At 38.3% G+C, this 26,553-nt stretch overlaps 1 protein-coding gene across 3 annotated transcripts in view; it reads left to right on the top strand.

Annotated features, from left to right (window-relative positions):
• The window catches only part of LOC140525563 (uncharacterized), a 66,338-nt gene that overhangs the window by 17,825 nt on the left and 21,960 nt on the right, over positions 1 to 26,553 (top strand). For all 3 annotated transcript variants that reach the window (XM_072641068.1, XM_072641066.1, XM_072641067.1), the window contains 10 exons: positions 2,730 to 2,760; positions 5,856 to 6,082; positions 9,724 to 9,772; positions 10,994 to 11,547; positions 15,116 to 15,182; positions 17,730 to 18,010; positions 19,836 to 19,893; positions 20,273 to 20,303; positions 23,367 to 23,403; positions 26,018 to 26,216. In XM_072641068.1, the coding sequence (XP_072497169.1) occupies positions 2,730 to 2,760; positions 5,856 to 6,082; positions 9,724 to 9,772; positions 10,994 to 11,547; positions 15,116 to 15,182; positions 17,730 to 18,010; positions 19,836 to 19,893; positions 20,273 to 20,303; positions 23,367 to 23,403; positions 26,018 to 26,216 (1,534 nt within the window). The remainder of the gene's footprint in view (positions 1 to 2,729; positions 2,761 to 5,855; positions 6,083 to 9,723; positions 9,773 to 10,993; positions 11,548 to 15,115; positions 15,183 to 17,729; positions 18,011 to 19,835; positions 19,894 to 20,272; positions 20,304 to 23,366; positions 23,404 to 26,017; positions 26,217 to 26,553) is intronic.

The raw sequence follows: 26,553 nt of genomic DNA on the forward strand, positions 1-26,553 counted from the left end.
TATGTATGTATGTAAATGTGTGTATATAACTTATACTTGTGGGTATGTACTACTTAACCTTCTGAATATTTTGCTGTAGCCTCTAGGCTAATATTTTATGAAATAATTTTGTGTTCATATACATTAGGGATATTAGTTTACACTTTCTTTTCTCTGCTTTGTCTTTCCCTGGTTTAGGTATCAAGACCATAGCTGTACGGATTTGGGGGATTTAGGAGATCTGTGGGATCCCTTCTTTTCCTTATTTTTCCTAAGTGTTTATGTTTTAAGATGTCACCTGAACGTGTGATTGAATTAATCAGAGGTATGAACTAGGTGTGAACAAATTCAGAATGAGTTTCTGCCCTCCAGGTACCCAAACTGAGGGTCTGAGTGTAAGTTGCATGAGTGCCCCAGAAGGGTTGATATATGTGGTTTTTTTTTCCTTTGATCTGAAAACTCTGGATTTTGGGCATGGCATTCCTGGGATTTTTCCTTTTGGGGTTTCTTTCAGGAGGCAGTCAATTGGACTTTTTCCATTTTTACTTTGCTCTCTGATTCTTGTAGATCTGAGAAGTTGTGGTTTGAAATATGATAACCAGGTTTTTTTATTTGGTCATGGTTTTCAGGGAGTCTGATGACTGTTAAATTATCTCTCCTTGATCTGTTATTCAGATCAGTTCTTTTTGATTCTAGATACCTCCCCCTCACTTTTTGCTGCAATATTTTGTTCTAATATTTCTTGTTTTCTCATAGATTGAGTTATGAGCTAATATACATCCCCATTCTGAATTTTAGGGAACCCATTATTTGGGGAAGGTATTCTATCTTCTATTTTAAGCTATTTAATTGCCTTTCAATTTTTTCTTCCAGTTCTCTTATTTAATTTACAATTTCACTTTTTTTATCCTCTTGTTTCATTTTTCCTTGGCTGATCACTGTGGCTAAGTCACTTTTTTTCTCTCTGAAACTGTTTTTTGGTTGTCATAGAAGGATTCTCTCCTTCTCAGGGTAACTCTTGGGCATCTCAAACTGTAATATTATTTATAGAGTTCTGTTTACTCATATCTCCAGTCTCAAGTTTGATTTGGGACTCTGTACCAGGACCAATCAATCTCCATCCCCTCATACATTCTTGAGTGGAATGGTCAGGACCTGTTTTTTATGCTTACTGATCTGTTTATTACCTGGGCTCCTGTCATTTGATTTTCTACCTCCTCTGGTATATCTGTGCTGGGAGAGCTTGCATGTTTCAGGAAACCCTGGATTGTCTAAGATTAGAGTGCTTCAATCTTCAGGACCTTCTCAAACATCTTAGGTTTGAACTTTGAACTTCCAGCGTCTCTGAGCATCTTGGTTACAATCCTACTAGCTCCCAGACTTGCATCTGTGCTCAGAACATTACAATTTTCTGAAGAACAATCTGGAATTATGCCCAAGGAATTATAAAACTGTGTATACTCTTTGACCCAGCAATACCACTATTAGTCAGTTTCCCAAGGTGATCAGGGAAAAAGGAAAAGAACCTATATGTTCTAAAATATCTGTGGCAGCTCTCTTTGTGATGGCAAAGAACTGGAAATTGAGGAGGTGCTCATAAGTTGGAGAATGTCTAATCAAATTTGGTATATGATTATGATGGAACACTATTGTGCTATAAGAAATGATGAGCTAGTTGCTTTTAGAAAAACATGAAAATTTACATGAAATAATGAAAAGTGGAAGAGCAGAACCTAGATAATGTTATATACAGTAATAACAATATTGTTCTAAGAGCAATTGTGAACAACTTAGTTATTCTGAGTATTTTACATACTCGAATTAACCACAAAGGATCTATGGAGGAAGATGCTATCTACCTCCAGAGAAAGAATTGATAAATAGAATATGTATAGTATGGTTTTACATATATAAATATATATACATGCACACATACCTACATATGTATATGCATATGTATATAGTGTGTGTATATGCATATACATACATATACACATATATGTATGTATATATATATGATGTGCATGCATACATATATATGATACATGAGTCAAATGGTGGTCTTTTCTAATATAGGGTGGGGAGAGAGGGAGGGATACAAATTGAAACTTAAAATGTAACCAAAAAATAATAAAAATTTTAAAATAACATCACAATATTCTCTTCCCCTTGAGGTTTCTCCTGAGGACTCTGCTTCCTAATTCCTTGCACAGAGTGCTGCCTGTTTTAGGGCCTCTGGAGTATTTTCAGATCATGTTGCTTTCTCTAGTGGAGATGCCCCACAGACTACTTACTGGTTGTCTTTTTGTATAGTCCAGTCATGGACAGAGACATTGTAGTTTTTCTTTGTATTCCTTGATCATTCTCCAAACTGGGAAAGGCTGAGCTCCCTTGTGAATTTCCCTTGTGAACATAGTTACTTTAAATAAAAGTCTTGAGGAAAATGTTTGTAAACAATAAAGTACATTATAATTGAGAACTTTTATTAATACTATGGAAATACTAGCAAGACTTTAAAGACTGGTCAGATATATGAGAGGATTAAAAAAAAAGAAGAGGAAATCAGATGACAGGTTTTTAGGATGAGGGACTAGGAGAAAGGCCTTATATGCTTTACTTACATGAAGAGATACCAAAATATTTCCCTAGCCTCACATATCAAGAATAAGGATTACCCTTCTCCCTAGAGAAATAGTCAGTTCTTAGGTAGGCAGATATTCCTGGTGACTCTGTCCTTTTCTTCTTTCTAGGGAGTGGTGACACTGTTCAGACTGCAGCAAGGTAAGAAAGTCAAGAGGGTGCACATAAAAGGTAGCTCTGTGAATTGGAAGTAAGGCGGCAATGTGGAGGGGATAGAGCACTGGTTTCAGAGCTAGAAAGACCCGGGTTGAAGAACTCCTTCTGACATACACTGGCTGTGAGATGCTGGACAACTCTCTTAATCTCTTAATGTTCTGGGTAACTCTAAAAGAATACGATTTGGAGAAAAGTTATTAACTTACACTGGAAGAAGGAGTTTCCAATTCCAGGAGTTCCCTATAGTAATGAAATCACAGTTCCCATCTTTATCCCAGAATATGAAATTATTTCCCTGCTATATGAGATTATTCCCCTGTCACATAAAATTACCTACTCTACTTCTCAAAGCTTCTGACAACTTAGCCATTGACCATGACTTTAATAATTTTGCAGTTTCTTGAATTACTTTAATCATTCCATCTTATAGTTGTATATAGAGGTGATATTGAATAGTAGGGGCAGCTAGGTGGCACAGTGGATAGAGTGCTAGGCCTGGATTCAGGAAAATCTAAGTTCAAGTCAAGCTTCATACTATCTTTGTGACCCTGAACGAGCCACTTAACCTCTGTTTGCCTCCATTTCCTCATCTGTAAAATACGATAATAGCACCTACCTTCCAGAGTGATTGTGGGGATCAAATGAGATAATATTTGTTTGATAATACTTGATAATATTTTCTTGGCAGTACCTGACACATAGGAGGCACTATATAAATGTTAGCTATTATTAAGTATTAGATAGAGGGCCAGTTGTGGAGTGATGAAGACTTGTGTTCAAGTACTGCCTATGACTCATGCTATGAGACCTCTCAGTGCCTGGGGCAATTCTTCTCCTGTAGAATTAAGTTCCCCCAGTAAAGGGACTCTTTCACTTTTGTCTTTGTATCCCTAGCACTTAGTAAGAGTTTATATGTGGTTTTTCATTCATCCGTTCATTCAGGAAGTTTCAACTAGGTGTTAACCTTTGTGATAAGCTTCTATCGCTCTCTGAACAAGGTTTGGGGACTATGTATACCTACAGCAATTAAAGAGAGGCAAGAAGTAGGACTAGGGTAGCAACAAGACACAGGAAGGACATAGTTACCATAAAGAAGTAGGACTAGGGTAGCAACAAGACACAGGAAGGACATAGTTACCATAGCCTTTCTTCTCGCATCCTCTTTCTCCTCTAATTCATTCTTCACACTATTGTCAGATTAATTTCCCCAAGGCACAGATCTTAATATACTCCTCCTCCATTTAAAACCATTTGATATCTCCCTATTGCCTACCACATAAATTTCCATTAGCCTGCCATTATCACCTCCCATGGATTTAATTACCATCTCTATGCAGACTAATACCAGATCCAGATAACCAGCTCCAGCGTGTCCCTTGTGCTTTGGTTGCACAACTGCCTATTGGACATTTCGAAATTAGATATCCCAGAGACATCTCAAATTCAACTTGTGTAAAACAGAATTTATTTTCCTTCAAAACCTCCCTTCTTCCAAATGTTCAGGACCATTATTTCTATCAAAGGCATCACTACCCTCTTAATATCCCTGTTTCTGATTTTAACTAGCCTTGGAATCACATAGAATCCATCTGGGATGGCCAGGAAGCTGGAGGACCAGTCATCACTGGGAATTTTCTGCCTCTTTCCTTCTATTGGCCATTCTCCACCTCTAGTCATAGGTTGCCCAGGACTCATCCAGGCTGCTTATTGGCTTACTTGGAGTCACCAAATCTATTCCTTCCTTTAAGAAGAAGGATGTCTAGTCCTTACCATCTGTCTCCTAACGTCCCCTAGGTCTTCTCTCTAAGTTTTCTAGACCCCTAGCAGTATTATATGACCTAATGATATAACCTAAGCACCACCAGGCCTGACCATCCACTTTGCCATTATACACTTAGACTTCCAGATTTTTCCAGTAATGTGAGCTTCCTGAGAGCCTCATTTTTCCTTTGTTTTAAGTTATATTTTATTGTTTTCAATTAGTAAAATCTGCCTTCTCTTCTTCCCAAGACAAGTGCCCATCCTCCCCCCAAATTGAGAATAAAAGAAAATCAAAAAGCAAAATCCCTTTAACAAACATGTATAGTCACGATTAAAGAGTTTGAGGGAGCTTCAGTGTGAATGTTGAAGTCCTTTAGAATAAGAGCAGGAGATGGGAAGAAGAGGAAGATGATAAGGTATGGGTACGTGTGTGTGTGTGTGTGTGTGTGTGTGTGAGGGGGTTAGTACACAATAGCCACAATGATTTGAATAGAATGGAAAATAATTTTAACTGAGTGAACTTCAAAGGATGAGAATTTACTGAGAGCATCTGGAAGTGGCAATGGGGATGCAGGAGTATTCTAACTACCCCCTCTAGAACCAGTATGATGAAGGTGGGAGGAGGATACAAGATGAATTGGGAGGATGCATTGTTGTCAGAGAGCAGGTCTCAGTGAGAGTTGGTAGACTGAAGGAATTTGAGGGGGAATTTATTCATTATGAAATAGGTATTCCAGAGTACATAGAGGTGTGATACAGGGGTGGGATTGAGGAGAATGATGACAAAAGAACAGGAAGTGGAGGTCAGGAATAATCACCTATGTGGTCAGTGATTAATATAGAAATAAGCAGAGAAATAGGAAGTGGAAATTTGTGAGCCATAAGCGTAGTAGCAAGTTGGACAGATAGATGGATAATAGTCAAGTTCATGATTCTTATGACAGGGTTCAGAGAGTACCAGTTTCAGAGAAGCCTGGTCTGAGTCACGCCAGGCCTCTTGCTGTAACTTCTTCTCTCTGGGATCGCTGGGGGAGGACCCAGTTGGAGGGCAGAGGTCCCCCTGGCTGAAAGAGAGCACTGACGGACTGGCCCTAAATTTTGATTCAGCCCTTGTTTTTTGCTGTGGCTTCTTCTCCTCTAGGGTGGTTAAATGAGAGGCAGGGCAGTGGGCAGTGGTCTCCTTCTGTTTCCCCTTCCCTTCCCCCACAGAAGCACCCCTTAGCTGCTTCCTTCATAACAGACTTCTCTCATATTCCTTCTATCTATTATATACACACATGAACATGTTCACACATATGTATCTATTTATTACCCAACAGCTTTCTTGACAATACAACAAAAGGCAAAGAAAGTGATAGCATCGAGGAGGGGGAAAAAACCCTCTGTGAAGAATTAGTGATACTGAATGTTGATCCAGTGACTATCATGAAACCTGAGAAGGAGATTGAGACTTGTGCCACCCAAACAGAGGAAGCATCTACACTACTAGTTTCTCATAAAGCAGTACAGATCCCTGAAGAGACCAGTCTAAAAACCCAAGACCCAAGTAGGTGACTTTCTTTAAATGTACTTAAATTCAAATTAAATATTTGATTGCATTTTAATCTTTTTTATCCCTCCCTTTCTCTTACTTTGATTCTCCTTCATCTCAAAAAATATGAAACAATCCATGTGGCTTCCCTGTCTCCTGAATCTTCAGTCTTCCCTTTTCTGAAGGCTCCTTCCCTCCTCTACTGACAAACATGCTCAGATTTTCCCATCCTGAAAAAAAAAATGCCCTTTTTGTGCCTCATCTGGAAGGCATTCACTTACTCTATTTCAGCTAATTCAATTCCCATTTGCTCAGCTGTTCCTGTGTGTAGATGGTAGATGCTGAGGGAGATACACAGTTTAGGTAAGAAGACATGGTACCTACTTTCATGGAGATTATAATCTAGTAGGGGGATTAGGATACAGACATAGCTAACTTTACATCAATACTTCAAAGAATCCATGATCTCATTGTTTTGGTACTTCCTTCAAATGTGCAGATGGAAACATGTCCATGACTTTAAATTCTGATCAGTTCTCATATTTGTCCTCTCTTCAGTAGGGATTCCACCGAATCCACTAAAGATCTTTCTCTTAAGTCTTTTTTTCTTTCTTTTTTTATTGAGGCAATCAAGGTTAAGTGTCTTGCCTAGAGTCACACAGCTCGTAAATGTCTAAGGTCGGGTTTAACCTCAGATACTCTTGACTCCAGAGAATTTATCTATTATTTATTAAGCCAGGAAAACTTGGGCTCTAGTCTTGCCTCTGTATGACCTTGGACAAATCACTTAGCCTCTCAGTTTTCTAGGTATATATTGTATTGGTTAAGAGAGTTTTCTTACTTGAGACTTCCCCATACCAGTGAATTCTTATATCTAGTCCCTATCCCCTATTGGTATAATTTATTGACATCAAAAGAAAGGCTACACTAAAGGATTTTTATGCACCTCCAGCCAAAAGGGCCAAATCTGAGCAGCCCAAATCTCCCCAACTAGACTGTTAGCACCTAGAAGTCAAGGATCATCAGTCAGTCAAAGAGCATTTATTAAGTGCCTACTATGTGTTAGGTACTGTGCTAAGTTCTAAGGATATAAAAAGGGCAAAAGATGGTCCATGCCCTCAAGGAGATTATGGTCTAGTAGGGGAGATAATAAGCAAACAAATACATACAAACAAGGCATGTGCAAGATATATAGGAGATAATTAAAAGAGGGAAAGAGCTAGAATTAAGGGATTGGGGAAAGCTTCCTGTAGAAGTTGGGATGTTGGGTAGACTTAAAGGAAACTAGGGAACACAGATCTTGGAGGTGAGGAAGGAGAACAGGCATGAGGGTCAGGTAGAGAAATTGCTTGCAGCCAAGAGTGGGAGTGTCTTCTTTGTGGAACATCAAGGCCAGAATCACTGGAAGAAACAGTACATGGGGAGAAGTTAAAAGTCTGGAAAAGAAGGGAAAAGTGGAGAAGTTACATAATGAAGGACTTTGAATGCCAGAGTAGTTTGCATTTCATCCTGAAGGTGATTGGGAGCCACTGCAGTTTATTGAATAAATGGTCAGACCTGTGCTTTAAGAAAATCACTTTGGTAGCTGAGTAAAGAATGAATGGAGTAGGGAAGAACTTGAGTCAGGCAGTTCAACTAGGCTATTGCAATAGTTCAAGTGTGAGGTGATGAGGAAATGTACCAGAGTGGTGACAGTATCAAAGGAGAGAAGGGGGCAGATGGGAAAGATGCTGCAAAAGTGAAAATAACCAGCCCCCAGCAACAGATTGGATATGGGAGGTGAGTAAGGAATTGAGGATGGCATCCTTGACTAAGAGCCAGTGGGATTGGGAGGGTAGTAGTGCCCTCAGTAATAATAAGGAAATTTGAATGGAGGTGGGGAAGATTTAAGGGAAAAGGTAATGAGTTCATTTTTAGACATATTGAGTTGTCCGCCAGACATACAATTTGAGATGTCTGAAAAGCAGTTGGAAATGTGAGACTGGAGGTCAGCATAAAGATGAGGCAGAGTAGATAGAGGTGAAAATCATCAGCATAAAGATAATAATTAAATCCATGGGAACTGATGGGATTAACAAGTGAAGTAGTATAGAAAGAGAAGAGAAGAGGGTCCAGGACAAAGCCCTATGAGATATCTATTATTAGTGGGCATGACCCGATGAGAATCCAGTAAAGGAGACAGAGGAAGTAGGAGGAAAATCAGAGAGAGTGATGTCCCATAAACCTAGAGAGAAGAGAGTATCTAGAAGAGAGTGATTAACAGGATCAAAGGCTGCAAGAGGTCAAGAAGAATGAAGATTGAGAAAAGGCCATCGGATTTGGCAACATGGAGATCATTGGTAACTTTGACATGGCAGTTTCAATGGGATGATGAGGTTGAAAGCCAGATTGTAAGGAGTTAAGTTGGTCAGTGGCCTTTTCAAGGAGTTTAGCCACAAAGGGCACAAGGGAAATAAAATGGGGATAGAAGGAGTAAGGGAAGATTTTTGAAAATGGGGGAGAAATGAATGTATTTGTAGGCAGTAGAGAAGGAGGCTGTAGATAAGGAGAGATTTAAGAAAAGTAAAAGAGTGGGGATGACAGAGAGGCAATCTATTGAAGGGGGCAGAATGAAATATATGTAAAACATTTTGCAAATTTTAAAGTGCTCTGCAAATGCCAGTTATTTGTATTCTAGGGAACATTTCCTACATGCAAAATTTTGTCCTTGATGTTTGGGTTTTCTTTAGCTTCAATCCTCTTCCTCAACCTTAAAGACTCAGAAAATCTGGGTTGGGAGGGAACTTCCAGGGTAGCCAATGAGCCTGGTGTAGCATTCAGTATAGTGCTGGATTTAGATTCAGGAAGATGTAGGTTCAGCTCCAAACCCAGACACTTACTGTGTGACTTATGGCAAATCACTTAACCTCTCTACATCTTAGTTTCCTGATCTATTAAAATGAGGATAATAAGCATTTATCTCATAGGGTAGTTGTGAAACTGGAAGGAGATTAATGTATGTAAAATGCTTTGAAATATAAAAGCATTATGTAAATGTCAGATGTTAATATTCATCATTAACATTTCTCACAGCCAATATCCTCTACTTAACATTCCTGATAGTGTCATTGCTAAGGTTGTCCTTACCTAGATTTTGAGAGCTCCCCTTTACTTTTGGAACTGCACCACTTTGTCCCCAGAAGACACATCTCAAACTTCAAAAGAAGTAAGCCGAAAATAAGGAGGCATGATGATGCAGTGAGGACAGCACTGGATTGGGAGTCAAAGTACCTAGGCTCAACTCCTCAATTTTCTCATTTATAAAATGAGTATATTGAACCAGATGACAATAAAATTCCTTTCAGTTCTAGATCTATGGTTCTATTGTCCATTCAGCCCTCTGCTGTAATGACTGAGGCTTCAATGATTATGCATGTAGCTCAGTTCTCCCCATAATATAGACAATAAGCCACTTGCAGATAGGAAATGTGCTTTCCATATCTTTTGTTACCCTTTCCCAGTTTCTTCATTTGTAAACTAAGAGTGTTGAACTGGAAGACTTTTTTGTTCCATACTAAGCTCAATCAATACTTCCAATTTTCCACCCCAGCTAGCACCACAGTCCCTATCTCATGAGATTTTTCATAATGACCTCATTTGTTTCTTGTACCTTCCAGGAAATGAATTACAAAGCCCAGATCCCTTTTGGTTTTTTTCAAACATGAGGTAAGTGTGCTTTTGGCTTATTTGACTCAAGCCTTGGTAAACTCCAGCAGTGCAGATGGGTAGAAAGGCTTCTTTGAGAACATTCCAGAATATTTTCAGCCTGGAGTCATCACACGGATGCTTTTCCAGTGAAATTTGATGTGCTCATTTTTCAAGTCACACAAAGCTCTTCAAATTTAGCAATTCAATTTATTGAATTAAATTGAATTTGTTGAATTATTGTCACTATTTCTATAGAGGGAAACATCATGAAAAGTGAACCTGACTGGATTCTAGTCTGGCTCGTGCTGTATGTTCCCACATTCTCATCTTCTCTAAACTTCAGTTTTCTTATCGTATAAGTAAGGCAAAGAGAGGAGAAAAGGAATTAGATTATTGCTAGGATCTCTTAGGAGAGGGTGGGATATGCAGAATCTTGTTTTAATGAAGTAATAGCTTATGGAACATACAAAAATAGAAGTGGAGTGGACTAAAAGGAACTTGTAGCTTTGGCCTGGGCATGACCAAATGAGACTATGCCCTCAAATGCCCTGTGTCGTTACAAACCAGCTTCCAACTCAAACATTGTAGACATGTTAATAGTATACAGTGTGCATGGATATTGATGGGATTAACGTCCCATTTCAACTAGATTTCTGGATATGCTCCCATAATTCTTTTTATTCAAGTTTTCCTCTGAGCTTTGCCACCATTTAATCTTATTCAATAGAAGCAGGCATATCCCTTGTTTTTGTTAGTAATTTTGGAATTTTAGAGTTGGAATGGATCTTAAACTTAAATCTGAGCTGTCTTAAAGAGGTAGTACATTGTAAATGGAAAAAAATACTCAATAGAGGTGGAGTTGGAACACTTGCCTTTGAGTTCCAGCTCCAACATTTAATAACTGTGTGACCTTGGCAAATTACTTCTTCCTTAGCCTCAGTATCCTCATCTGCAAAAGCATTTGCACTACCTATCTCATGACATTGTAAGAAAAGACTTTGCAAACCATAAACATTACATAAATATGAATTGTTAATAACAAATATCAATAAAACAAATTAAACAAATAATAATAAATATCTATTTTTTCCCATCAATATTATCTACTCCAAAGACATTGGGTTCAGATTCTTTCTTCCCGGAATTTATTTCTTTACTTTTTTTTTGCTTCCCAAACTATCAACAGGATAATTCACCATTCAGATATGCCTAACTTATTGTTATTAATTTGTTTACCAGTGATCTGATAGAGAAGGAAGAACAATGCAGGCAAAGGGAGGAAGAGAAAAAACAAGTCAAACTGGAAAAGAAGAAATTGGAGAAGATGGAAAAAATCAAGGAAAAAGAGAATGAAAAGAAGCAGAATGAAGAAAAAGTAAAGAAAGAAAGAGAGGAGAAAAAGAATGGGGAAGTAATGAGAGAGAAAGACACAAGAAAGGATGAAAAGCATAAAAAGGAAAAAGAAGAAAAAGTGGAAGAGAAGAAAGAAAATTTAAAGAAAGAAAAACACAAAGAAGAGAAAGAAAAGAGGATAAAAAAAGAGAAAAGCAAAGATGAAAATGAAGAGAAAAAGAAAAATACAGAAAACTCAGAAGAGGAAAGAGAAAACAAAAGAAAGATGATTGAGGCAGAGAGATTAGCTTTGCAAAAACGACTCCAGCTGAAGGGAAGAATGAAAGGGATGAAGGACAGTGAGGTGTGGTGGCCCAAGGAGAAAAAGTTGATTGGGAAGATAGCAATTCAGAACTTTATACAACTTCTGCCAAGTTCTTCTACCATACTCAAGAGCCCAGGTGCTATTTTTCCCTCCCTACCTTCCCTCTTTCACCTGACTGAGTCAATCCACAGGGAGGGAGGGAAGGAGGAAGGGACAATAAGTGGTGCAGTGGAGGGCGCTGACCTGGAAGATAGGAGACCTGGGTTCTGGTGCCGACTCTGAAAATGGCTAATTGCTTGAATTTGAACAAGTCACTTTCCCTTTTTAGATTTCAGCTTCCCCCCTCTGTCAAATGAGAGAGCTAGACTATATCTCTTAAGATCCCTTCTACCCCTAATGTTCTATGATAAGCCTTCCTTACCCTTGAAAGTCATCAAGAGATGGAATGATATACGACTTGATTGTATAGGAAATTCTGCCTTTAAGTTTGATGAACTCTTGGGTCCCTCTTAATTCTGAGATTTGGTGATTCAATATAAAAAACCCTACGAGTTAAGTTGGAAACACAAGATTTCAGTTTGGAATAACAAGTCACCCTAATCTACCCATGTCCTAGAAAGAAAACATATCTATATTTCAGTTGTCTAGGAAAGAACTACTTCTGGCTCATTTTTGGTTTCCTGGTAAAGCACAAAAAGTGAAAGTTTTGTCATTATGCTTCTCTTCCATGGAAATGGGTAGATAATGTCTTTTCTCTTTGGAAACCACTCATTCCTGGTTGGCTTACCTCTCTATGAGTCCAGCTTCAGAGTTCTGCGACAGCTTCATTGGTTAGACTTCCTGAAGGTTTATGAGGTTCCGCTTTCTGGACTTCTACACTCATATCATATCACCTCCACACAGGGCTATTTCCAAACCTTGCTCTGTTATCCAATGACTGGACATACATGTCCCCTGTAGTGTTGTTTTTAGGGAAGTGGGGAGGGGGGGCGGGAAATATATTCCCGTCTCAGGATGAATCATGTTGTCTGTATGTCTTCATTCCATTTCCTGTCCCTCCTTCCCTCTCCCCCACAACCCTTTCAATGCTAGTAAAATTCAATTGAGCAATTCTCCAGGACAACCTTAAATAGAAAAAGTCATAAAGAGGAAGGAGGGTAGTGTGAAGCCTGAGGAAAGTTTGGGGAAAAGAAGGAGCGAGGCCACTTTAACTTCTTTACTAGGGAGATGATAAGTGGGACTTAGGCTAAAGGTATACATTGAGTTTAAAGTCCTTTCTAATACCATCTGGCTGTACCATCTAACAGAATCACAGGGTACTCAGTGGGCATTTAATCCAACCCATACCCAGGAAGAATCTCTACTGGAACATAAAAGAGAGGTCATCCAAGCCTCTGGATGAAGACCACCAAGTGACCCAACCCCTCCTGAAGAAAGCCCATTTCATTTTTATGAGGGTCTAAACATTAAGGAGTTTTTACTGACATCAGGTCTAAATTTGTCTCTTTATAATTGCCACCTTGCCAGCATTGCTTCTGATTGTACCCTCTGGGACCAAACTGAGAAAGTCTAGTGCCTCCTCCCTTGCAGCTCTTCAAATATTTGAAGATAGATAACCACCTTGAATCTTCTCTTCTCCAAGGGCAATATGTTCAGTTCCAGTAAAATAAGAACTAAAGGCATCTTTTTTTGTTGTCCTTCTTAAACCAGAGCTCAGAGTTGAACCCAATAATCCAAACTAGGTCTGACAGGGGCAGGGTACTATCACTTGCCTATTTCTGGAAGTTCTGCTCCTTGAAGTCAATCCAAAATTGTTGCCACATTACACTGCTAACTCATACTGAGTCTATCCATTAAAGTCCATATTGAGTCCAATCCATCAAAATTCCCAGGTCTTTTTTCAGAGCGACTGCCACCTATCCACGTCTCTCCCATTTTATGCTTGTGAAATTGATTTATTTTTAAACCTAAGTGTAACACTTTACATTTATTGATATTGAATTTCATCTTATTAATGCTCCAGACTCTAAAGATCCTTTTTGTTTCCTGTCAGACATTCTGTTCACTGTCCTTCCAATCCATGAATTGGATGAGCTTGTCACCTATGCTTTTCTTTCTTCAAGTTGCTTATCAAAATGTTGAAAATCTCAGTAGTACTCCATTACAGAACTAGCATCATATTTCCATTCAACCATTAACCACCTGCTATTCTTTGATCTGGTTATTTGATCAGTTCTGAATCTATCTGATTGTATTCTTGTCTAACCTGGATGATGCTCCATCTTCACAAAAAATATATGAGATACTTTTAAAAAATTATTTTATTTGTTTTCAGTATTCTACAATCATTTCCGTGTAACTTAGATTTTTTTCTCCCTTCCTCCCCCTTCTTTCCCCCTCCCTACTCCTCCCTCCCGGAGATGGCATATACTTTTATATAGGTTCTATACATACATTCCTTTTAAATACATTTTCACCTTAGTCATGTTGCATAGAAGAGTTAAAATGAATGGGAGAAATAACAAAACACACCAAAACAAAATACAAAAGAAAATGATCTGCTATATTCTGTGATCAAATTCCACAGTTCTTTCTCTGTATGTGGAAGGCATTTTGCCTTAAGAGACCATAGGGAATTTTTTTTAAGTCCTTTCATTGCAATGAAGTTCTAAGTCTACCAGAAAAAATTCTCGCACACTGTGGTCGTTGCTGTGTATAAAGTTCTCCTGGTTCTGCTCCTTTTGCTCAGCATCAGTTCATGTATCAGTTCTTTCCAGGTCTCTCTGAAGTCTTCCTGTTCATCACTTCTTATAGCACAATAGTATTCCATTACATTCATATACCACAATTTATTCAGACATTCCCCAACTGATGGGCATCCCCTTGATTTCCAGTTTTTAGCCAGATACTTTTTCAAAAGCTTTGCTAAAAGCTAGGTAAACTGCATCCACAGCTACTGGTTTAGTAATCTTGTCCAAAAATGAAATTAGATTAGTTTGGCATGAGCTGTTCTGGATAAAGCTATGATCCATGATTCTTAGTAATCATTACTTCCCTTTATGTGCCCACCATCACTTTTTGAATCCATTCTCAAATTTTCAATGGAATTTGGATCAAGCTCACAGGCCTACAGTCTCTAGTTTTCTTTTCTAAAAATAAGGACAATGTTTACCTTTCTCTGTGCTTGTTTCCATCATCTCTCAGATATCACCGATAGTGGCCCAACAATCATACATACCATTTATTCTAAAACTTGGGAATGTAGTTTATCTGGGCCAAGTGAACTGAATTCATTAAGGGCAGTCAAATATTTTCTTCTGTCTCTTTAGTTATCTTGAGTTAATCATTCCTGTTCTTTTAATTACCATTGTAATTTCCATCCATTCTCTCCTTTGCAGAGAAAATAAATGAGGATTATGGGATTGGAAGGAAGGAAACTTAAAGGTCATCAAAGTCAAACCCCTTACTTTTAGATAAGGAAACTGGGGCCCAGAGAGGAGAAGTGACTTATCTGGAGTCCCACAGCTAAGTGGGTATCTGAGGTATCTGGAACTCAGGTCTTTCTGACCACAAGTATAATACTACCCCTGTCCTGCCCTTTTACATAGAAGACAAACAAAACTGAGAGAAATTAAAAGACTTACTAGAAGCCCAATTATAGGAGTGCAGGAATACAGTACTTACTCCTTATTTTTACCTTTCAGACATAGAAGACCATGTCAATAGGCCAAAGAAGAGACACATGGACCTTCAGGAACATCTGGACCAGAAGTAAAAATTTTTTCTCTGTTATCTACATTATTGTGTATTTGGCTTAAAGCCACATATATATTTTGTATGTACCTATCAGGTATACTTGAAAAGTCATCTAGACTTCCAATCCATGAATTGGATGAGCTTGTCACCTTTGCTTTTCTTTCTTCAAGTTACTTATCAAAATGTTGAAAAACTCAGTAGTACTCCATTAGAGAACTAGCGCCATATTTCCATTCAACCATTAACCACCTGCTATTCTTTGATCTGGTTATTGGGAGTCAGGAGACCTAGTTTTGCAAGTATCTATATAATCTTGTCAAAGAACTTTACTTTTTCTGGGCCTCAGTTTCCCATCTGTAAAACAACAACAAAAACAGAGTTAGACTTTATTCTTAGTGCTCTACTCTGTATTCTAGTTCACATTAACATCTGCTTTGCCACTACACCCCAAGAACCATGGACTTTTCCATCTGACCTGCAGCTGAAACCTGTGTGTGTTGTCTCCACTCATGACAATATGAGCTCCTGGAGATCAGAGGCTATCTTACTTTTTTATTTGTAAATAAACTAGTGCTACATTTCCATAGTAAGTGCTTAATAAATACTTGATTCATTTGTATTCTATGATACTATGATATCTAAAACATCAACCAGCAATTAAATCAGTTTGTTGTCATGTTATTGTTAATTGTTAAGACTGTTTATTGAGCTTTATCGTTTATTGAAGTGATGAAACACTGATGAGCAGAATGAACATCCTATCAAATTCATGGGCAAATCCAAGACCAGAGATCATAAATATTGTCCACCAAAATCATTCATTCAACAACTATTTAGCAAATTCCTACTATGTACTTGGCACTGTTCTAAGCCTTGTGGGAAAGACAAAGATTAATTGGACAAGATCCTTGACTTCATCTGGAGTTTATTGGCTAATCATTGTGATAAGGTATCATGACTATAATATAGGACAGGATATGAGAAGTGCCCTGAAATATACAAAGTGCTAGGGGAGTTAGGGTTCGTGTGCAGATTACTTCTAGATATGGATAAGGAATAAGGAAAGACTCCATGGAGGAAGTCATAATTTAACTCCTTGAGACGCCATTAGGACATAAGCATTTGGTAGGACATAAAGCATTCCAGCTAGAAAAATTGACATAAGCAAGAATGGAAAAGATGGGAAAGCTGGGAATGTATTGGGGATCTGCTGGGGTACATTTCAATTCAACAAACATTTTATTAAGTGCCCATTGTAAATCTCTAGTACTGTGCTAAGTACTAGGGATTCATAAATGAAAAGTAATATAGTTCCTGTTAACTACAATATAAGTTTAAACATGATTAAGGAGGTAGGCATAATTCAAATACAGGTCTTCCTGACTTCAAATTCAGGCCCCATTATGCCATCATGCTTCTTTATTTAGGCAATGGTGAGGTAATGAATGTTTTGAGCACAGAAGTGCCAGGATAGACCAGTGCACTAGGAAATACACTAACTACTTAGGTAGTAGTTAGTGCAAGGATGGACAAAAATAGAAAAGATTGGTGGCAGGGAGTCAGTGGAGACTATTGTTATAAAGATATTGGCAAAGGTGAAATTGATGAGACTTGGCAACTGATTGGCTACGTGTGATATAAGAGAAGGAAAAGTCAAAGATAACTTCAAGATTTCAAGCCTGGGTAATTAGAAGAATATTGGTGTCATCCACAGACATAGAAAAATTAGGAAAAAGGTCAAATTTGGGAGGAAGGATGAGTGAACTTTGAACATACTAAACTGGAGATGAAGGACATCTAGGAGCCAACAGTTGGGAAACTGGGACCTGGATCCCAAGGAAGAGATTGGGGTTGGAGATGCACATTGAGCAGCCATATAGAAAGGATCATTGAAGCTATGGAAGTGCATGTACTGGATTTGACATCAAAGAGACTTGTTTTAATGAAGTTTCAGTATAGGGGGATGCCAGGGGAGTGAAGAGTTAGTGGCTGATGAAAAGAGGCAGCAAATATAGAAGTTGGCAATGAAAGAAAGAAGAGAAAAGGAGAGAAGTAGGTTGGAGGGGTAACAGGGTGAAAAATTTTGTATTTTTTAATTTTTTGATTAAGTAAGACTTTAGCATTCTTTAGAAAAGAAGGAACTTAGGTAGAAGAAACACAGATTAAAGGCAGAGATAGAGAAAAGGAGAGACAGAGAGAAGTAATTAATATGTTACAAGCTGCCAAAGGAGTTAAGAGATTAGGATACACAGGTGCAGGGGTTAGCTTTGGCAATAAGGGTCCTCTAGAATCTTCTGAGACTCAAAAGAAAGAGGAAGAAACAGTTTCTTCTCAGTAGGTCATCTACCAAATGGTTGATGGGACTGAGGATAGATTTGGAGGTTTTGAGGAAAGGGGAGAGATAGAATGACTTGAGAGCTGAGACAAAGGTAGACTGGGGACAAATTGTGAAGGACCGTACGTGTTAGATGTACTATTTAAAGTGAGAATAAACTTTAGTGTTGACCTTATCACATAGACAAGACAGGGGTCTTTGAACCAGTTTATTTATTTGTCCCACAGATTTGTGGGGCAGAAGGGAAAAGCAAATAGAAAGGAAAGAAAATGCAAAGGAAGAGGTAACGTCAGCAATTCAGAAGAGGAAGACCAAGCAGAGAAGAACAAAATTAAAAGAATAGACAAGAAACAGAAATTAGGGACTATCAAAGTTCTAAGAAGGAGAAGCGTTTGTTTCCAAAAGATGACACTTGGAGACCTGCACCCACTCTATACCCCATGCCCCTGCAGGGTCTATCTGCTCACGCTTGAAAGCACCCACACAGAGACAGCCACCATCACCAATGGTAACTTTTTTACTTTTTAAACATTTCCTTTCTCATCCCTTTTTTCTTTCTGGTCTCTTGGTTCCAGAAGAAAAAACTAGAACTAAAAGAGTCATGGGAAAGCAGATTTTGCCTCAATATAAGGATGAAATTTCTAACAATTATGTTAAACAATGGAAAATGTTGCTTTTAAGGTAGAAAAAGTTCATTGTTAAAAGATCCCGAAAAGGGGTTAGATGATTGTTTTGTCACTCGTTATATGGAAAATCCAAAGATTTGTCCATGGATATTGCCACCGATCATACTTATCAATGCGCAGAGATATTTATTAACATTTATTAACACATTATAATAGGCTCAGAACACAGATATGTTGTATCTAAATGACCACTGAGTCGCAGATAGAGTTTTTATAAGACTTACATAGTCTCTAGATTCAGCATCAGAAAAAGAAAGCATAATTAGATTTATCAGTTGCCAAAAGAGAAAGGGAAAGATCTACATTTTAAAGATAATTTTGTAAAATGTAATAGATGTATGGTGAATCAATACGTGGGAGAATGACAGAATGAATTAATACATGTGGAGTAAAGGACTGGAGAAAAAGGAGATTTATATATCAAAGTTAATAGAAAGGGAAAAAAGTTATATCAGGTCAAGTTCTAATCTGCTCAGTAAACACTGAGAGGAAGTACTCTAGCAGTGTAAGTAATGCTTATCATAAAACTAGGCCAAATGTTCTTTTATCTTTAACCAGTTAATGATCTAAGCCAAATTATTAGAAGTCTCACCTAATTCCACACTCTAAGGAAAGCCTCAGCCACTTATATGAATTTCCTTACAAATAAAGGGGACCATATTGGAGTCAAATAAAAAGGAAATTAAAAACTCTTATGACACTTGGGAATAGGATTTCTGCATTGAACCAGGAATTGGGCTAAGGACTTTCAGGGTCCCTGCATATTTTGAGATTCTGTAAGTCTATGCCTCACTGCATTCCTAGAACAACGTCCTACTTTCATTCAGTCTCCCACATTCCCTCCCTCCACTAGCTGTGTGACCATGGATATATTTTACCGCTCTCTGCCCAAATTTCTTCCTGTAAAATGTAAGATTAAGTGATCTCTGAAATCCCTTTTGTGGCTCTTATATTTTCTATATATTCTCCAAAACTCTCTTCAGATGATTTACTCAAGTGATTCAAATCACTTCTCACAAATTTGATCCATGTAATGCCCAACAGCCAGCTTATTTTGCCCTCTGTTCAATTTCCTCCCTCAGTGTTTCTCATGTGTCTCCCACTCTACATGTATTAATTCATTGTTATTCTTTCATGTATTCATTCAACACACATTTATTAAATACCTATATGTTCTATATGCAAGATATTATGCTAAGGGACTTCCTCTCCTTCTTGTTTCATGTTATTTTTGTGTGTAGTTTGTAACTTAAATTAATAATAACATTTTTCTATAACTCTTTAAAGTTTACAGTTTCTCTTCAATGATCCTGTGAGATATAGGGATTATAAATGTTACCATCTCCCATTTTTATAGACAAACAAACTCAGAGTGGTTGTAAACCAGACATTTTAATTTTAAATTAATTAGCAACCCATCAACCAACAAATATTAATTATTCAAGTCCAGGGCTATTTGATTAACAATTTCCCCTAGATTCAAAAGAAATCCTCAGAGTTTGGATCCTTCAGAAAGGAACCAAGTTCCTCAATTCAAGGGGAATTTCCTTCAAATTGGCATTTTTATTCCTCCTTATTGCATTCACCAGGCATATCCATCTATTTGGAGGACACAAGTATGGTTTCATTTTTTTTTTTGTCTTCCAGAAGATAGACAGTACAGTCTTGACTCAGAGGAGAGAGACAACGTCACTCTTGAAGGGAAGTAAGAGATTTTACCTTTTTGTTGTTTTCCTGGATGTTAGATTTTGGTGGGACAAAGGAACTCCTAGAGAAAAGTGGAACTTCTCTTCCTGAAAGCTGCTATATTCCGTTCCTATCCCTGCATATACATTCTGTAGTCACAAATGTTGCTCCAAATCATCCCTTTCATAACAGGAACAACTGTGTCACCTTAGCTCAGGGATGATCTATTTGGCAAGAGGAAGAAAGGAGAAGAAAATGAAACCTCCGGAATGGGGACTGTCTCTGCCTTGAGGGATGAAGAAAGAGTGTCAATCTTAGTTAACCCCTATCCTCAACATTACTTCTATTTGGGTAATAGGGTGAAAAATTCTCAAGGTTCTTTTACTCTCTTTATCTAGAGTGATGACACAGCTTGTGCAAAAGGGCGAGGTAAGTGAGACTTCCTTGAAGGCTACTACCCTTCCATAATTCAGTGCCCTGCCTAGAGGAAATACTCAGTAAATACCTGTTCCATCAGATTAGCCATCCACCAGGTACTTTTCCCAATTAAGTATAGTTATGGAGGAGAGGCATCCAGGAGTGGTACAGAGAAGGCTGGTCCTGGGTCAGGAAGACTCATGTAACTGTCTCCAGGCACTCCTCTAATTGTAGCTGAATTGCAGATTACTAATAGGAACCTGGGTACAATCATAGGTCCAGACTGAAGGAAAAGGTAGCAGATTTGACATTGTGTATTATTCATCTCCCAGGATTGAAGGATCAAATGAGAAGTGTTTTTTTAATCAAGAACCATATAAATGTGTTGTTGTTACAAATAATAATAGGTGTTTTGGGGGTTTTTTTTGCTGATGTGGTAATTTTTTCCCCCTTATACAAATTCTGGGGAAAAAATATTTAATTCAATTCAGTAAGCATTAATTAGATGCCTACTTTGTGCTAAGTACAGGTGATATAAAAATGAAAAACAACAGAGTTCCTACCCTCAGGAAGCTTCCAGTCTAGTTGCACACAAAGGTAGAATTTGGTGAAGTACACAGGAAAAATGAAATATAGGGACCTGAGAGATGAGAGGAGGAAGTGAGGATCACCTCCATTTGGGAAGATGAGGAAAGGTTTTGTAAAGGACATAGCAGCTAAGCTGGTCCTTGAAGGAAGAAAAGTATTGCAGCTAAGAGACTGTTCTGGATATGGAAGAAGGGAAGAGGGAAAGAGAATTTCAAAAGGCAAGAGAAGGCAGGACAAGAGTAGGGAACAGTGAGTAACTCAATCTGGCTAGAGCATGTAAAGGTAAGTAGTGTGAGATAAGGTTGTAAAGATAATTTGGGGACATTGTAGGACGGCTTGATTACCTGGCTAAGGAGCATGTATTTTATATCCTTGTTACTCACATTTTCCACAGGGAACAAACCCTGAAGGGTGGTTCTATACATCTACACTTGAATAGAAAATGGACATTTTAGTTAGTAATCTAGACAGATTTTGATTGAAATTTTCACTTTCTATCTAGGTACTTGTTATCCAAGGTCAGAACACAAAAACCAAAACCAGAATCTCATGACTGAGCCAAGTATTTCATATGCTGAAATCTTTCCTCCCATTCCTATTCTTTTCCAATTTCTTTATTTTCTTCTATGGCCCTCAGATAAAATGGCACTTCTGACTTGCTCTCTTACTTCCACCCTCATCATTAGTGTAACTGCTGATCTCACCTATGCCTTCTCTCCCCATTTTCTTTTCAGCATATTTGTTTCTTATAACACTTTCACTTAACCCTAGAAATACCAAACCATAAAGGAGTCCCATAAGTAAAATCTGAAATAATCGAGGAAACAAAGGTCTGAGTTTCCAAGTATATCAATTTATTAAGCAATGCATGCCAATTGCATGACAAATAGGGACCAGGTCTCCCTCAGCTTGGCATTGAACCCCAAATACAGGGAGAGACAAATTTTTATTATGCATCAAAAACAACTAATTAAATAAGATCAATTAATTAAAAGAAAACAATTAACAAGATACAAACCAGGATACACAATTAGGTAATCTGATTTCTAATTGGAGGAAAAATTAGGGGTTTTCCAAGTTGAGAAGGGAGAAGAGTGAGTATCAATTGAGTTGGGAGTGAGCAAGTGAGTTTCAAGAGCTTTCCTTTCCCAGAATTGGGAGATGCTGACTAATTGCATCTACCTGCTTTTGTGAAACAATAGATGACTTATGCCATCTAGTTTCCTGTGAATGATTTGCAGAAAAACAACAAGATGGAGAATAATATATGTGATAGCACAAGATGGACTTCATGAGATAGAATCCAATTGGTTCTCTCTATTCTCACGTCAAACCACCTCCACTTGTAACTGACCTTCACTGCATCTCATCAGGAGATAATATGTTATGATACACGGTGCTTTGCACCCCATGTAAAAGTTCCTGGTCCTACTTTGGGCCCTTTGATTTCCCAGCTACTTATCCAAAGGTCAGTGCACATATCCTACTTCCTGACCCCCATCCACATCCTGATGATTCCCTCTTGTCCTCCACAATGGCCCAGAGCCCTCTCCCCTAGGAGTAGGAGGCATTCCAGATCATAATCTCAGCTCAGAGAAATTGTCCCAACATGTCCAATCTTCTGAATAGAATCTATGTAAATCTCCTTTTGTACCCCACACCCAGTGGAACACCTCTCAGTCTTTATGGAGAATTAAGCCTTCATAGGTGGAGCCTGGTTTTTATATGATAGAGTCAGGAATGAAAAGGATCTCATTAAGCCAGCACAATAGGCTAAATCCAAGAGGATCCAACTCAATGGAGATAAACGTAAAGTCATTACTTTGGTACCAACAATTAGCTTTGGAAATACAAAATGAGAAGGGAGGCATGATTAGGCAGTAACTTACAGAGGATCTGGGACTTTTTAGGGAGCTAAGAGCTCAATATGAGTCAGCAGAGTGCTAGGGCAGCCATACCTGGGCAGATCTCAGATGCAGTAATGTGCTGAGCTCTGGGTGCCATGCTTTAAGAAGGGCATTGATAAACTGAAAAGTATCCAGAGGAGGGTAATCAGAATGGTGAAGGACCTTGAGTCCTGCCATATTAGGATGAGCTGAAGAAATTGGCCATAGTTACTCTGGAAAAGAGAAGACATATGATGGCTGTCTTCAAGTGCTGAAGGACACTTATGTGGAGAAGGAACTAGATTTGTTCTATCTGAACCCAAAGAACAGAAACAGGAGCAAGGGTAGAAGTTACAAAGTCACACATTTATGGAATGGTTCTTAGTGTCTTTAAGCTGATCTGACGAAGGGGAGTTTAAACTAGATGAGAATTTGTAATTTTGCTCCCAAAAGTCCTCCTTTCCCCAACCCTATGAAAAAAACACAGCCTCATTGTAGTGAACAATTGTGTGAGAAAGTGTTGTTTTAGATAAATGTATCTCTTTTTTCCCCATCTTTTGTTTTCCTGATTTAAGAATCTGTTTTTTGCTTTCTGTTTTAGGAAACTACAATACAGGAGACATTCCCCAAAGCCGAAGGTAAATAAAGAATGAGAACCAGATGGGAAAGTACGCTTAACCTAAGAGAGTTATAGATGCCTGGGTAAAGATTATATTCAGGAGTAGAAGCGGGTGGAGAAAGAGAGTTTTCCTTCGGTCATGGGCTGTGAATACGGAGGATCATCACATCTCATTTTAATTTCGATGTTTTTAAATACCCATTTACAAAGCAGAAATAAAATAATCAACCAGCAAACATTTATTAAGCTCATATTAATATGTCAGGCACTGTGCTAGGTGCTAGCGATCCAACGACAAAAATTAAATGATAGTCTTTGCCCTCAAGATGCTTTATACATTGTATAGAGGAAAAATAATTTCAGCTCCCCTACCTTTTCAAAGTCTAAAAAAGAGAGCTATCCAATAAATTTATGTTTGACTGAGGCTGAATCAGTGCTCTTCTCCATAAAAATTATCATGTCTTCGAAGCAACTCATTCACTGTCGTAATCCCAGTGTTTAATCAGACAATAGTACTAACAAGATGGTTCTGAGAAGTGTTCAGAGACTGTTTGCTAGAATGAATATATTACATATAATATATATGTGCATACATTAGATATGATACACACATATCTTTCCATAGTAGATTCAAAGTGAGCACAGTGGATTGCTCTGGGAGTCATGAATTATGAAATCCTAGATGAGAGAAAGAAATCCAACCTCCCTCCTAAATCAGGATTCCCCTTTGCAATGGAACAGTTTAAGTCAAATTCAATCTCTGCTTCAACAGGCCCAGTGTTAGGGAGCTCACTTTTTATAAAACAGTTCCTTGTTAGATAACTCTCATGGTTAGAAAGTTTCACTTAATAGGAACTCAAATCAGTTTCTGTAATTTCCGCTGCCTGATTCTTGTTTTGATTTCTGGGGCTACATGGAATATGTGCTATCCTTCTTCCATATGGTACCTCATCAAATGACCCTGGAAAGATAAATTTGGAGATGATCTCAATAATAGTGATTTGGAACTGATCTCTCTAAGGTTGTTTTGAGGAATCACCCTCAGATCACCTTTGGAAAGCAACTCTGGCAGAGTTGTCTCTGTGATATGGTAGGTAATACTCCCAAGTCCTTTGGCAAAGCACCCTTTGCTTATAGATTATGGCTGGGTGTTTCTAGAGTGCTCATTTCTAAGGATTCCAAAATGACTGTCAAATCATTCTTTAGTGTCTCCTCAATCAGCCTACCCTCTAGAGATACTTCTATTGAGTTCACCCTATTGGCCTTGCCCAAGTTGGTCTCTGAAGGAAACTTGACAGGTCTATCGCTGAAGCAAGTCCCCAAAGTGATCTTGGGGACCTGCATCTACAATGATCCTTAAAGCACTTGATTGCTTTTGGTCAAAAGGCAAAAACTACCAGAACAGATATTGTACTTCTCCTTGCTGTTCAGCCATTTCTGACTCTTTGTTACCCCATTTGGGATTTTCTTGGCAAAGATACTGGAGTGGTTTGCCATTTCCTTCTCCAGCTCATTTTAAGATGAAGAAACTGAGGCAAACAGAGTTAAATGACTTGCCCAGGGTCACAGAGCTAGCATCTGAGGCCAGACTGAATCCTTGAAGATGAGTTTTCCTGATTCTCAGCCCAGTGCTCTATCTACTGTGCTGCCTAAGTGCCCAGACATTAAACTATCTTCATAATACATTCAGAACAGAGCAGAATTAGAGTAAATTTCCATCCATCAAATTAGGTACCATTCCTAAGTTGTTTGCATAAAAAGAACCATCATGCCAATATATCAGTATGATGATTTAATAACTTGTGATCTGAATTTTGAAGCATCCAGGCTAAAAGAAATTCTCTAAAAGTCTCATAAAGAGAGTCTCTAAAAGTCTATGAGAACCAATAGGACATTTCTAACACATGGTCTGAGACTTCTGATTTTCTTTCTGGAGGTAATGTTAATAGAATATTAAATACATTTACAGATGACCCTTGAAAGTTATTATGATGGTGTGAAGAATGAACCCTGACAGAGATCTGACTTGTGTAAGACCTTGTCAAGGTGATTTTCATGAAGTTGTTATAGGTGAGAGTCAACTCTATGGGTGACTCTTTCAAGAGTGATTCTAAACAGTCCTGTTGAGAGGCTGCTCATAGGGGTTGTTTCTAGGGTGCCTGAGAGGCACATTTATTATTGATGCAGAGCAGTGATGGGTTATTTTTTTTTGGTCATTGTTCAAGCCTCTCTAATGCTTAGAAGCTTTCCCTGTTCATTGTGACTATTTCACTGTGCTATCAAGTGAAATTTTCCACTCAGATCTACACTGTAAAACTGATTGACTTCTCCAAGAGGCCAAGAAAACTATGGGAGTTTTCCTAAACTAAGTTCAAAGACGAATAATAACCAGTCTACTTGATTTCTTTAGTAGAAGACATTGGACAAGTAATCAAAAAACCTAGATTCAATATTTATTGGGTATGTAACTTAAGACCTCTGAGTTTCAGTTCCATCATCTATAAAATAGCCATATCTTCCCTGACTACCTCTCAGAGTTGACTCAAATGAAATATACATATGAAAGGGCTTTGTAAACTATAAAATAATATATAAATAAGGTTATTTGACTCAGTGTTTTATTCCAACTATAGAAGTGACTCTGAGTGTTCCCGATCGTTTCCATGGATGTTGGATGATCTGTCAAGAAGGAAAAACCTTGAACACATTCAAAAAGCTGCAGGCCACATATCAACAGCAGCTGCTGAAGCAGAGAGAACTGACACCCAATGGAGAGAGTACTGACTCTAAGATCTGGAAAGAGTCAACCAAGACAACAGCATTAGTATCAAAGTAAGTGAATATGGTACAGTGGAAAGAGTGCCGAGTTTGCATCCAGGAGATAGATTCAAATCTGACTCTTTCCCTTGTTGGCCAAGTGACCTTAGTCAAGGCATGTCTTGTCTCCCTGTCATAGCTTCTTCATTTGTAAAAGGAGTTTGGCTAGATATCTATAATGTCACTTTCAGCTCTCAATCTATGAGATCATCTCTGGGTTTTCATGATATGAACTTTTCTTAGATCTCCTCTGGCTACTCTTTAATCTCTTTTGTGGGAGCACTATCCATGGCCTGCCCCCTAACTCTGGAAGCACAATGCTTTGTCCTTGTTTCTCTCCTCTTTCCCACTC

Source organism: Notamacropus eugenii, chromosome 2, assembly GCF_028372415.1.
Source record: "Notamacropus eugenii isolate mMacEug1 chromosome 2, mMacEug1.pri_v2, whole genome shotgun sequence".
Classification (NCBI taxonomy): Eukaryota; Metazoa; Chordata; class Mammalia; order Diprotodontia; family Macropodidae; genus Notamacropus; species Notamacropus eugenii.